This window comes from Myxocyprinus asiaticus, chromosome 11, assembly GCF_019703515.2.
Source record: "Myxocyprinus asiaticus isolate MX2 ecotype Aquarium Trade chromosome 11, UBuf_Myxa_2, whole genome shotgun sequence".
Taxonomy (NCBI): Eukaryota; Metazoa; Chordata; class Actinopteri; order Cypriniformes; family Catostomidae; genus Myxocyprinus; species Myxocyprinus asiaticus.
In genome coordinates, this window is record NC_059354.1 from 34,404,388 (window position 1) to 34,419,645 (window position 15,258).

General features: G+C 40.0%; 1 protein-coding gene across 1 annotated transcript in view; it reads right to left on the reverse strand.

Moving 5' to 3' along the window:
• Nucleotides 1-1,098: 1,098 nt before the first annotated feature.
• The window catches only part of LOC127448432 (sodium/myo-inositol cotransporter-like), a 28,574-nt gene continuing 14,414 nt past the window's right edge, over nucleotides 1,099-15,258 (reverse strand). Inside the window, exon 2 of the mRNA XM_051710936.1 lies at nucleotides 1,099-7,543. Within this exon, the coding sequence (XP_051566896.1) occupies nucleotides 5,097-7,250 (2,154 nt within the window). The 5' untranslated portion in view covers nucleotides 7,251-7,543 and the 3' untranslated portion in view covers nucleotides 1,099-5,096. The remainder of the gene's footprint in view (nucleotides 7,544-15,258) is intronic.

Below are 15,258 nucleotides of genomic sequence, written 5' to 3' on the forward strand. Positions count from 1 at the left end.
ATCTGCCTCCATAACAAAAAAACGTGCGCGTGCGCAAAAACTTTTCCTACGCGTGCATTGGCTTAGAGCCCCAACTGAAAATTTGGGCACCAGCCACCACTGCAATTCACAATCCTCGCTCATATCGCCACCTACTGGTAGGGGCTGGTCAAAGGTGGAGATTTAATGGGGGTTAAAAAGACTTAAATATTGATCTCTATTGATTTGTTTCTCACCCACACCTATCACAGAGCTTAAGCTTTAAGAATTTATCTTAAAGTCTAATGGATTACTTTTGTTATGCCTTTATGTGATTTTTGAAGATTCAAAGTTCTGGTCACCATTCACTTGTATTGTTAGGACCTATACAGAGCTGAGATATTCTTCAAAAAACTTTGTGTTCTGCAGAAGAAAGAAAGTCATTCACATCTGGAATGGCATAAGGGTGAGTAAATGATGAGATAATGTTCATTTTCGGGTGAACTATTCCTTTAAGCACAATGAACTTCACATTGTTGCATTTGCTACGGAGCATGCACTGTTGCTCTCTGGCTGCAACAATGGACAAAGAGCAGCCCGTGGTGTTGTTCTGACTGCCAGTACTTTTCCACTGTCTGTGGTAGCAGCAGCACCAACTCCATGAGGATCGAGAGATAGAAAAAATAGGTCACAGTAAACTTACCTTAACTTAAGAAAGAACTCAGCAGGACCAAATGAACAGATATTTCTCAGGTTGTTTTTACCACAATTTGACTTGAATTTAACACATTTTAAATCCCTTCTGCAGATTTCCCAACAAATCAGTGCAGTAAATATGAAAAAGTCATCAGATTCTGTCTATGCCTGAAAACTGAGGACTCAAAATAATATCATATTTTTGAGTCCTCCTTAACTTAATTATATTAGGCACTGTATCTGGAAAGAATCTGTCTTTATCTGTCTTGCACTCAGGCATTAGTGTTCAGTCAATACGTGAAGGAGTGCAATTGAAAGAGGTCTTGAAACCTACATTTTCTTATTTCTTATTATTATTTTGATCAATACAAAACATTACAGTTAAAAGCATAAGACAATACAAAAGACAATTACTTGATGATACAAAAAACATTACACATAAACTGTAGAAAACAAAACAAAGATTTATTGCTAACAACACAACACAAACAAACCATAAAAGTATACAGCAGTATACTGCATGTTTTGTAACTATTACAAACACATTGTGTTTCAAAAGATTTGGTGGGGTACTTCTCTAACCACAAACAGATAATCATATAAAGATTCTGCTCTCCAGATGTTTGCAACCTACAGCACACTCCCTTTGATTTGCCTGTTTCTAAATTTAATGAATGTTCAATCTCCTTTATAGATGAAACGGTAAGCTGCAGGATCTACTGCATAAGCCCAGTTTTAATAAATGGCTGTGACTGTCATTTATTTTGGACATGTCATAATAACACATTTTATCTCTCACAAATGGACTCCTGGAACATCTTGGATGTTTGTCATCGGCCACCACCCCTTCCCCCACCATTTTTTTTTTTTTTTTTGTCTTTCTCACACATCAAACAAATATAATGACACACCCTAACACAAGACCTGGGGCTGGAGGTTAGATAAAACCAATAATTCAACTTAGGTCACACCCTCCTCAAGCGTTCCATTTAGTCACCATCATTCCTATCATACCGCTAAATGCAAATGACATGGCAGCTGTCAGTGGAAAAATACTGTGCAGACTGCAGAGATAGAAACTGTCATGAGGTGCAGAGAGACAGAGAGAGAGAGAGAGAGAGAGAGACAGCTAGTGCAACAAACCAAAAGTGTGAGTGGTACTGGGAGTGAAAACAAGTAGAAAAATATGCATAGAAGTAAAAACATTAGGTGAAAAGTGTGATTCATATATTAGCTCGTAAGCTCAATATCATAAGAATTCATTTATTAGTAAAATGGATGATTCACTGCGCATTTGAGTACATACTGTAGGAGTAATTCTCTTCATATTGTACATGGAACATCACATTTATGCAAGATTTTATTTAAGAAGATTGATGAAAATTACCTTCTTATACATTATTTTGATGATGCTTTAACCACAACATTATGAATGTCATACATTATTATGACAAGATAATAATAACCTGTACAAAACATCATTGGTACAGGACTAAACTATGGAATTATATTAACGACAAATGTTTTTTAAACAAAAAGACATGCTGATTTGCATTAATTGAAAAATAAACTAATTGCAGTGTTTGTTTTTCAACTGTGCTTTAAAAAAAAATACTTATTAAACCCAGTAGTTCAATAAAATTGTTTCAATAAGTGGTTTTGTTTAAACTGTTTTGAATATGTCCTTTGAGATAAAGCAATTAAAAATAGCAATAACACATTAATGTGCGAATAATTTCATAAAATAAACAAGATCTACACATGACGTAAACCCTATAACTGTGAAATTTTTTTTTTTTTAAATTCTCTTAAAGCAAGTCAAATAAACAAGCTCATACATTTTGTCCTTCTCCAACAAAACTCCATTTATTTATCTGCAACTTTAAATAATAAAAGTAGCAAATATGTACATATCATTTGTGTATTTCTGATAAGATCAGAGATTGAATGCAATAAACCCCATTTTCCTGTCCTTAGCTCATGGAAGCCACCACGATGAATTGATAAATCAGCCAGATTTCACAAGAAATCTTTAGAAATGTACACACTCTAAACAAGATGTACCACACAACACAAATTGTTGGTATATAATATTGATATACACACCTCAGTACAAATGTAAAATCAGAGCTGTAGTCAGCCACTGAAAAAAAACAAAAAAGCACATAAACACAAAACTTAGGGAAGAATATGAACCTAGAGTCATCTCCCTTTGTTGTAGTAACCTAAAATGTGATGCTGAATGAAATAAGTCAACTAAAATTGGCACTACCAAAACACAAACAACATATCAGTGCTTTCAAAATATGTCTAAAAAAAGTAAGTGCCTCATTAATTAATTATACTAACAAATGCATGGTTAAATATTTAAAAACTTTGGGCTGTTGGTTTGATTTGGAAATATGTGGTTTATCCAAAACCAACAAACCATCAAAGCATTGCCAGAACAATCAACAAATTATTTTACAATCCACACAACACATTTTATGTTTTTAAAAATATAAAAAATATTTGATGAACAATAACTTATTTGTAAAGGATTTAATGCCAGGTTTTGATTGAGAGAACAGTTATTCTGATTCAATTAGGTCTAGATAATCACAGCAGTCTTACATTTAGTAAGTTAATTTATTAAAGTTTAAGCAATCTGTACTCAATCACTGTGATAGTGATGTCCACCACAGTATCAATTCAGTGATCAGCATTTTCCCAAGTTCAAAAAAATATGTGATGAACAAAAGAATCAGATGAACTGGTTACTGCAAAAATAGGAATGATTATAAACATTCAACAAAGACCATAAGAGTCCAAAATCATTCAGTTTGGGTAAATATATATTTATAAAAAAAAAAGAGCGACCAATCTCTATGGAACCTTTTATTTTTGCATCTCTTGTTCCAATAAATATTTGGATTTTCAGTATAAAACATGATTTAAATACATACAGTATTAAAACAAGAATCAGCGCTCCACTAACTTTATTTCAGGACTTCCCATTTATGATACACTTCTAAAATAAATGTTGTACCTCTTCATTATAACTTTTTGACACATAGCTCTTTAGAATTAACAAACAAATCTCCAAAAATTGCACCTTTGGGTCACTTTTTCACTAATTTAAGTGCTTTCATGTCAAAATATTAATACAACATTATCAACTTAAACTGAAAATAAGTTCTCACACCATTTTCCATTTTACTAAGGCCAAAGTTCCCCTTTGTCTGAACAAACCGTGCATTCAACAGCAGAGCAACAGTTAATGCATGTTACTGTAGCCACAATCAAACTCTTCTTCTAGAAGTTACTATTTTTGTGCAGCAATTAAAATGAAACATTCCAGTCTTAATCTACCTGTTTTGGGACCACTTATAATATTTAGATTGCAACATTAATAACAGCTCTAGCTGGTGCTTTTCCTATGGACGTTCTGAGGATCAGTGTGTAACATCCACAGATAAGCAGTCTTGTGAAGTAGCAATAAAATCTTGGGAATCAGTTTCACCATATTAAAATCCCAAAAATGGGGACAAAACAATGTCTTTTGACCTGAAGTCTTCCTACCTGCACGAAAAGGCATTCTGGTGGCTTTTTGATCACACAAGTCCAAAGAAAGTAGCTCTATATATATAGAAATGATTACAAATGCTACAACAAATTGCTTGTGTACTGTTACAATGGGAATGTACAGCAAAGGTAATGATACCAGGTTTAGTAAGAGGGCACATCTCAGTGATAAAGCATCTTTTTATGCTAAATGATTTATCTTTTGTATAAAAATTTGACCTCATAATAAATTAACCACCTTCTCTAACAAACTCCATAAAATTTCATTCTGTCCAAACTAATGTCAAATGTAGAAATACGGTCACATCTGGTTACAAGAAATTTATTTCTATCCATTCCCCTTATACTGGTGGCAAATTTACAGTAAGGTCAAGTTTTATAGCTTTGGTAGTCCTAACAGAGTGCTATCACATACAAATGCATATACAAACGACAACTTTACACTTAAATGTAAGTACTATATGAGTGGTCCTTATAGGAAAACAATTACTTGAGGCAGAAAATTTTTGCTCATTTCAGTTGGGAGTGCATTAAGACCAAATCCACCACTTTAAAAGAATTTAAAAAAAAACTACTGTATAAAATACATTAGCTAAGAACAACTGTCCATAAACTATATAAAAGCCACTCTTTTAATAATGCATTTTGTTGTCAACATATCACAATCACAGATTTAATATTTTAAGGAGGTGTAACACAGATCCAAGGAGAAAGATTAAATCAATTATATTGTATGATTAAAAATGTTTAGAGTCCCTAAAATGATATAAGAGAAAAACAGAACTGTAAATATTACAGACCCTAAATGGCTTGTAATAACAAAAATGATACACGTGTTGTCCATCAATTAAAAGTCATAGTACTGCAAGATCAGCACACTACAGGGAGAAGTACACAAACATGAAGATACCCAGTGAACAGACCAATACCAGGCCTGAGTTAAGTAACAGTTTGATCTTAGGGGGTTCATGAAGCAGTTCACAGACAGTTCCTTCATCCTCTTCAGTGACTTTGGGTTCGATAACAGAAGTCTTCTCCTTATGCCCACAAGTCCAGTCAAATACATGCAGGCAACACTTTTCATCACACTTGCCTTGGCCACCTTCCTTCTGATTCACAAGCTTTGCATGACCATCGCTGTAAAGTTCCATTGGTGTGGATGTTTCTGTACTCGGGGTCATGGGATCTTGGTCACAAGGGGAGGGCATGAAGAGTTTCATGTCAGCCCCATCAAGACATCTCTCTTTCTGGACATCCACAGACACATCTTTAAGGATACCATTGCCACTGCCAATGAGGTGGCATTGACCATTGTTGGCGAGTTTGTACATTTCCTTTCGTTCAGTCACAGGAAGCCGTTTCAGTTCACTTAAGCCCCAGACTGTAGTTCGCTGGACTTTCTTCTTTTCTGGGGGTGGTGTGCACAGACTGACAATCACAGCCACCAGCCCAGAGATCCAAAACAGCCCAGCAGCAGTGTACATGTAGTGGACATGTGTGATGAAAGTTGGACGTTCATCCGGCTGGTCGCATTTTGGCTCACGATATATAAAGCCAAGGAGGAGGCGCGTAATGCCTAGCACAAACCCAGTCATGCCACCCCAAAATGCTCCCATCTCGTTGCAGCGCTTCCAGAAGATTCCAAGTAGAAAGAGAGCAGCGATAGGAGGTGTCAGGTATCCTGCCATTTCCTGGATGTAGAGGTACATCTGGCCACCTTGCATCTCAATTATTACCGGCACCCAAGCAATGCTGATGGTCACCATGAATATCACAAACATCCTGCCAACCAATACTAGCTCACTGGATGGGGCACTCGCACGCACCATTTTATAAATGTCCAAAGTGAAGATGGTACTTGCACTGTTAAAAATTGAGTCCAGGTCACTCATGAGGGCAGCGATCATTACAGCCATCATCAAACCTCGAAGGCCCACTGGCATTACACTCATGACCAGTCGAGGGTAGGCAATGTTGGAGCAGCCAGCCTGACTTCCACACACTGCCATGCAGTGCTCTGGTCCGATACACGCCAGCTCATCAGGAAACAATATTCGTGAGATCATTCCTGGAATGACGATGATGAACATGGGAAGGATTTTAAGCATACCTGCCATAAGAGTAGAGCCTTTGGCATGGACAATGTTCTTGGCTGCTAACACTCTCTGCACAATCACCTGGTCAGCACACCAATACCAAATGGATGCAGGTGTCTGACCCAACAAGAAGCCAGGCCAAGGGATGTCCTCATCAAGCGGACCTCGTAGGAGCTTGAGTGAATCAGGCTTGGGATGGATTCGGCAGGAGTTTGTGTATTTGAAGCTGAAATTGCTGTTAACCAGGATGGCCGTGACGTTTGGGACTGCCTCCATGTATTTTTCCCGTACACCCTCCAAACCGCCTACTTTGATCAGACTGAGAACAGTAAGGGTTAATGCACCACCAATCATGAGCATGGCCTGTAGAGTGTCCGTGTAGATCACTGCCACCAGTCCGCCAGTCACAGTCAGCAAGGCTGTCATGGCAATGAGCAAGACTACTGACAGGTAGAGGTTCCAGCCAAGAGACTCCTGAATGAATAGAGCTCCTGCATATAAGTCTACTGAGAGTTTAGTAAAGATGTACAGCAAAAGGGAAAGGGCTGCAAAATAAACCTTTAGCCGCCATCCCCCATAACGCTTGGAGAGGTACTCTGGCATGGTGTAAACTCCAGAGTAGATGTAGACCGGGATGAATACCCAGCCCAGCAGCTGCAGAAGCAGAAGGGCATTGAACTCCCAGGCGCCCACTGCATAACCACTTGCTGCACCAGAACCAGCAAGGCCAATGAAATGCTCGCTACCAATGTTGCTTACAAACAGTGAGGCACCTACCACTACCCAGTTCATAGTTCGACCAGCTAGGAAGTAGCCGCTGACAGTGCTACGGTTGGCTTTCCACATGGCAAGGAGACCAATTACAAACACAAGTACAAAATAAAGTCCGACAACTGCAATATCGGCAGTCTCCATTGCTGGTCCCGTTTTTAACATTTTTAAATTACTATTACAATTGTACTATTACAAAATGTAATCGCCAGCCAGAAAAGTGCACCTGGGAAGAAAGGTTTACTTTAATAATGATGCAGGCATGCACAAACAGAAAATCTCTTATTCCTTTGCTTTGCTGTCTTTCTAGAAGGAAACGGAAGCATCCACCATCTGTCAGATGAATTTCTATTTGGTTTGTGTTTTGATTAATCCAACGGTGCTCTCATGAAGCATACTGGTTATTTTGGGGAGGATGTCTCAGGCTTCTGGTCTAGAAATGGCAAGAGTTTATAGTCCTGCAAGACAGCAAACATAGAAAGAAAGAGAGAGACAGAGCATGCATTAGATCAAGTGCTGTAAAACAGACTAAGCTGATGACAGATCTCCCTAAGCTCATCCGTACCATCTTACTAACTTGCTATGCAGTTTGCAAAGACAATTTACAAGGCTTAATTATATAGCAACAAAGGCAGAAAACAATTATATCAATAACACACAAACAAACACAGAGTCCATCATCAAATCCAAAGGATTTTTAATAGAATATTTTAGGACTGCAGCAGTATACGCATTCACGAGAGTGCTGAGTTCACGTGGTCTCTCATGTGACAAATTCAAGTTGGCATGTTACTGACGTAATCTCACGTTCTTCTCTCGGTTGAGACATCCATAATAAGCACACAATCACACTATTGTAAGTATACAAACAGTTACAAATACAGATCTAAACCAAAACCAAAGTTTCTGTACAGTGTTCCTCCTCAGTTGTAAACAGCACTGCTCTTCCGGGTGTCACACGTGGGTCAGTTTTTGAGTGTCTCACATGACAATATGATTATGTCTCATGTGCATACCGCTACTGACCGGAGGCGATGATTTAAAAAGTACTTTGCTTTCACTAAAAAGTGAGTCAAAGTACATAAATATTTATCTTTTTTGCACCAAAAGCAATTGTGTCGCTTTAAAAGACATTAATTTAACCGTTGGAGTCGTATGGATGACATTTAGGGGGGAGTTTTCCTCGTTTATTTTGGTGAGTGTTTACATCGCACCAAACGCGTGTTTGAATGCTACGCTGCAACAGCTGGCTGATCAAATCACAGACATGGAACAACAATACCCAGACTCAGTTATTATTATTCTTGGGGATTTTAACAAAGCAAACCTCACACGTGAACTACCCAAATACACACAGCACATTACATGCCCCACCAGAGACAGAAATATACTGGATCACTGCTACACAACAATAAAAGGATGCATATCGCCCTGTCCCTAGAGCAGCTTTTTGGACTCTCTGATCACTGTCTGGTTCATCTTCTTCCAAACTACAGACAGAAACTAAAATCTGCTAAGCCTGTAATAAGGACTGTAAAGAGATGGACCAATGAAGCAGAGCTGGAACTACAAGCCTGCTTTGACTGCACTGATTGGAGTGTTTTTGAGGCTGCAGACACCAATCTGGACGGAGCTCGCAGATACGGTTACATCATATATCAGTTTGTGTGAGGATATGTGCATCCCTACTAGGACTTATTTAATGTTTAACAATGACAAACCATCTTTCGAAAACAAAAGATAAGGAAAGCACAGGGCCCAGATGGCATTTCACCAGCATGTCTTAGATCCTGTGCTAACCAGCTGGCCCCCATCTTCACATTGATTTTCAATAGATCACTGGAACAGTGTGAAGTTCCCTGCTGCTTTAAATGCTCAATCATCATTCCTGTCCCAAAGAATCCAAAAATCACAGGACTTAATGTCTACAGACCTGTCGCCCTGACATCTGTGGTCATGAAGTCATTTGAGAGACTGGTGTTGGCCCACCCGAAGGACATCACTGGACCTTTTCTAGATCCCCTTCAATTTGCTTATCGAGCTAACAGGTCTGTGGATGATGCAGTCAACATGGGATTGCATCATATCCTGCAACATCTGGACAGACCAGGGACATATGAAAGGATCCTTTTTGTGGACTTCAGTTCGGCTTTCAACACCATCATCCCAGCTATAATCTGGACTAAAATTACACCAACTCTCTGTTCCCACGTCTATCTGTCAGTGGATTACCAGCTTTCTGATGGACAGGCAGCAGCTTGTGAGACAGGGGAAATTCACTTCCAGCACCTGTACAATCAGCACTGGTGCCCCCCAGGGATGTGTGCTCTCCCCTCTACTCTTCTCCCTCTACACCAACGACTGCATCGCCAAGGACCCCTCTGTCAAGCTCCTGAAGTTGCAGATGACACCACTGTCATCGGCCTCATCCGAGATGACGATGGGTCTGCATACAGAAGGGAGGTTAAACGGCTGGCTCACAGGACCTGAAGTGGGAGACCCACATTGGCTCCATTGCGAAAAAGGCCCAGAAGAGGTTGTACTTCCTTCGCCAGTTGAGGAAGTTCAACCTGCCCAGGCGCTGCCGATACAGTTCTACTCAGCAGTCATTGAGTCTGTCCTCTTCACTTCTATAACTGTCTGGTTTGGTTCAGCTACGAAATCAGATATCAGAAGACTACAAAGGACAGTTCGGACTGCTGAGAGGATTATTGGTTGCCCCCTACCCTCCCTTCAAGAACTATACACTTCCAGAGTGAGGAAAAAGGCTGGAAAAATCATTCTGGACCCCACTCACCCTGCCCACTACCTTTTTGAACTATTGCCTTCTGCCCAACGCTTCAGAGCTCTGAGCACCAGAACAGTCAGGCACAGGAACAGTTTTTTCCCCCAGGCTATCCATCTCATGAACAGATAAATCTGCCCCACTGAGCAATAATTAATGTGCAATACACAGCTTAGTCTTTTTATATTATCCAACACATCCAACCTCTTCTGCCATTACATTCCCTTGCACTGTATATAACCGATTTGTATTTAGATTTGCACTACGTATGTGTATGTATGTGTTTGTGTGTATATGTATGGATGTGTGTGTATGTATATATATGTATATGTATGTGTATGTATATATTGTCTATTCTATATATACTTTTTTCTTTTCAATATTGATTTCTTTTTTATTCAATTTTTAATTATTTTTTAAAAGTCTTGTTGCTGTTTTGTATTGTTGTGTACTGGAAGCTCCTGTCACCAAGACAAATTCCTTGTATGTGTAAGCATACTTGGCAGTAAGTATACTTACATCTTATTCTGATTCGGATTCTTCTGATTTATGCTGACATTTTAAGGACCTACTGAGTCAAGATTCTATTTTTCTTCACATGTGTTCTGCTGAAGAAAGTAAGTCATACACCCCTGGATATTGTGAGGGTGAGATTTTTCATTTTTGGGTGAACTAACCCTCTAAATGTTTGGGGTGAATTACAACTATTCCACTGCCATGTGATTTAAAGGATTTATAAAAAAAAAATAATAATAATAATCCTATAAAATCACTCAGGCTACACTGGGAAAAAAATATTTTAAGATTTCAAGCCTATAAAATTTAACAGCAATCAGCTCTATACATTTTAAGAGTAATTATTTTTAAGTACATAAACCGCTATTCCCATATTCTATGGTGTTGTAACTGCCTCAGTCCCCCATTCATCATCGCCTGGCTTTAATGCTTGCATAATTTAAGCATATGCAAATCTGATGCTTCATTTCCTAATCTGCTGCTCTGCCATCTGAAACCTATACCAGCTCGGACTCCAGGCACTAATTCCTTGTGAATCATAGGACAGATTATTACATAACACTACATCTCACACAAAGCTTAAGTTCAGACACCAAAATCCCTGAAAACTATCCAGAATGTTTGGTTAAATTAATGTTGACATGACATGAAATGCAGACATGAAAAAGCAATGTTTAAAATACATCAGTGATAACATGCACTACCAAATGCTCTCACAAAATAAAATAAAAATCCTTGTGGAGTGCTAATTAGTAAGGACTAAATAAAACATTTTTAGTGAATTGTTGGCCTTCTGGAAAGTATGTTCATATACTGTATATGTACTCAATACTTGGTAGGGGCTCCTTTTGCTTTAATTACTGCCTCTATTTGGCGTGGCATGGAGGTGATCAGTTTGTGGCACTGCCGAGGTGGTATGGAAGCCCAGGTTTCTTTGACAGTGGCCTTCAACTCATCTGCATTTTTTGGTCTCTTGTTTCTCATTTTCCTCTTGACAATACCCCATAGATTCTCTATGGGTTCAGGTCTGGTGAGTTTGCTGACCAACTTTTGGTGCTTTTGGCAGTGTGGGCAGGTGCCAAATCCTGCTGGAAAATGAAATCAGCATCTTTAAAAAGCTGGTCAGCAGAAGGAAGCAAGAAGTGCTCCAAAATTTCTTGGTAAACGGGTGCAGTGACTTTGGTTTTCAAAAAACACAATGGACCAACACCAGCAGATGACATTGCACCCCAAATCATCACAGACTGTGGAAACTTAAGTGGACTTCAAGCAACTTGGGCTATGAACTTCTCCACCCTTCCTCCAGACTCTAGGACCTTGGTTTCCAAATGAAATACAAAACTTGCTCTCATCTGAAAAGAGGACTTTGGACCACTGGGCAACAGTCCAGTTCTTCTTGTCCTTAGCCCAGGTAAGACACCTCTGACGTTGTCTGTGGTTCAGGAGTGGCTTAACAAGAGGAATACGACAACTGTAGCCAAATTCCTTGACACGTCTGTGTGTGGTGGCTCTTGATGCCTTGACCCCAGCCTCTGTCCATTCCTTGTGAAGTTCACCCAAATTCTTGAATCGATTTTGCTTGACAATCCTCATAAGGCTGCGGTTCTCTCGGTTGGTTGTGCATCTTTTTCTTCCACACTTTTTCCTTCCACTCAACTTTCTGTTAACATGCTTGGATACAGCACTCTGTGAACAGCCAGCTTCTTTGGCAATGAATGTTTGTGGCTTACCCTCCTTGTGAAGGGTGTCAATGATCGTCTTCTGGACAACTGTCAGATCAGCAGTCTTCCCCATGATTGTGTAGCCTAGTGAACCAAACTGAGAGACCATTTTGAAGGCTCAGGAAACCTTTGCAGGTGTTTTGAGTTGATTAGCTGATTGGCATGTCACCATATTCTAATTTTTTGAGATAGTGAATTGGTGGGTTTTTGTTAAATGTGAGCCAAAATCATCACAATTAAAAGAACCAAAGACTTAAACTACTTCAGTCTGTGTGCATTGAATTTATTTAATACACGAGTTTCACAATTTGAGTTGAATTACTGAAATAAATGAACTTTTCCACGACATTCTAATTTATTGAGATGCACCTGTATACTTTCAGTACAATGCAAACTCTGTTCCTCTAACATTTTAGCCCAACTCATGGAGTTGTTTACCAGGAGCCAGACGACCCACCCCATTCTAAACAAAATCACTTGGTTTATGCTACTCTTGCTAGCTGTCTTCATTTTTCTCAATCTTGGTTGAAGCCACACCATGAAAAAAAAACAACTCCTCCCTTGTCGTAGCCCCAAGGCATATGCAAGCACTAATTGTACTTCAAGTTTCTCATTGCACTTATCCAGGTTGCTCAGAAATTAAAGGAAGAGTTCACTCAATTTTAATTCTAAAATATAAAATAATTTACTGCATCCCAGATGTGTTTGACTTTTTCTTCTGCAGAACACAAACAAGGATTTTTAGAAGAATATCTCAGCTCTGTAGGACAATGCAATGCAAGTGAATGGTGACCAAAAAAGCACATAAAAGGCAGCATAAAAGTCATCCATATGACTCCAGTGGTTAAATCCATGTGTTCCGAAGCGATCTAATTGGTTTTAGGGGAGAACAGACCAAAATATAACTCCTTTATCACAAAAAAATCTCGACACCAACAGTCTCCTTGGCAATCATGGTTTCAAGGTTGATTACACTTCATAGCGCAATCTAGTGCTCTGTGCATCCGTCAAGCACTAGGAAGTGTATTGTGCTTGAAATCATTATCTATCCCAGAGGCTGCAACGGCAAGATGTACAGTGAAAATGAAGATATATTTTGGTCTGTTCTCACCCAAAATCAATTAAATCACATCAGAAGATGTGGATTAATATACTGGAGTCTTATGGATTACTGTTATGGATTACTATGTGTGCTTTTTTTTATTATTTTATCATTGTGAATTATTTAAAACATTTCTGTAACACAATCCTCCAACTTTCACAACTGTCCATTACTGCCAGAGCTGTTACCACACACACAGCACAAACGTAAGGCAATTAGCAGTGGTCAAAAAGGATTTCCAAACGGGCTTTTGGAATATAAACTCAGAGATGTGGATTCGGACAATAATTAAAATTACCACATGACCTTGGTGTTTGTCAAAAAACAGTAGATCATTTGGCTGGGAATTTCCTTGCAGGAGGTGGGAGAAAAACAGACATCCAGATGGCAATAAAATCACTGACATTTAGGAACTGTATGGGATTATAAGCAGGCAGGAAACCGTGCACCCTGAGGCCTCTTTCATTGTAATAAATCCAGTTTCAAATCAGTCGCACCAAAATACCATCAATACATTAGTTTCAACACACGAGGGGACCGGGTTTTGGACCATTGCTACTCTCCCTTCCGGGATGGCTACAAATCCCTCCCCCGCCCACCATTTGGCAAATCAGACCACTCTTCCATTCTGCTTCTGCCCGCTTATAGGCAGAAACTGAAACAGGAAGCACCCACCCTCAGAATGATCCAGTGCTGGTCGGACCAATCAGACTCTACGCTACAAGACTGTTTTGATCACACAGACTGGGAGATGTTCCGGTCCGCCTCTGATGACAACATCGAGCTTTACGCTGATAGCGTAACATGTTTCATCAGAAAGTGCGTAGAGGACGTCGTTCCAACCAGAACAAAACCAGAAACCTTGGATTAATAGCGATGTTCGCACGGCACTTGATGCGCGGACCTCCGCTTTTAATTCCGGGAATGCAGAGGAGCATAAACAAGCCAGTTATGCCCTCTGGCTTGTTCAGAACAGCAAAACGTCAGTACAGGAACAAGACTGAAGGACAGTTCAACACCACCAACTCTAGAAGCATGTGGCAGGGAATTAATATCATCACGGACTTTAAAGGGAATAAAAACTCCGCTGTGAACACCGCTGCCTCTCTCCCGGATAAGCTAAATACTTTTTATGCTCGTTTCGAGGGAAATAACACCACCCTCGCGGAGAGAGCTCTCGTGGCCGAAGCTACAGAGGTTAGTTCACTCTCCGTCTCTGTAGCGGATGTAACCCGATCCTTCCGACGGGTGAATATCCACAAAACCGTGGATCCAGACGGCATTCCAGGCCACATCAGAGCGTGCGCGAACCAACTGGCTGGTATTTTTACGGACATTTTCAACCCTTCCCTCTCTTTGTCTGTAGTCCCCACATGCTTTAATACGTCCACTATTGTGCCTGTTCCAAAGCAATCCAAAATCACTTGCTTAAATGACTGGCGTCCTGTTGCTCTGACCCCCATCATCAGCAAATGCTTTGAGAGACTAATCAGAGATTACATCTGCTCTGTGCTGCCTCAATCACTAGACCCATTGCAGTTTGCTTACCGCAACAACCGCTCCACTGATGATACCATTGCATCTACAATACACACTGCTCTCTCCCACCTGGAAAAAAAGAACACTTATGTGAGAATGTTGTTTGTAGACTACAGCTCAGCATTCAACACCATAGTGCCCTCCAAGCTAGATGTGAAACTCCGGGCTCGCTGTGCAGCTAGATCCTGGACTTCCTGTCAAGCAGACGCCAGGTGGTTAGAATGGGCAGCAACATCTCATCACTGACCCTCAACACTGTAGCCCTACAGGGCTGTGTTCTCAGCCCACTCCTGTATTCCCTGTACACACATGACTGTGTGGCAACACACAGCTCCAATCCCATCATTAAGTTTGCTGATGATATGACAGTGGTAGGTCTGATCACTGACAATGATGAAACAGCCTACAGAGAGGAGGTGCACACTCTGACACACTGGTGTCAGGAGCACAACCTCTCCCTCAATGTCAGTAAGACAAAGGAGCTTGTGATGGACTTCAGGAAAAGAGATA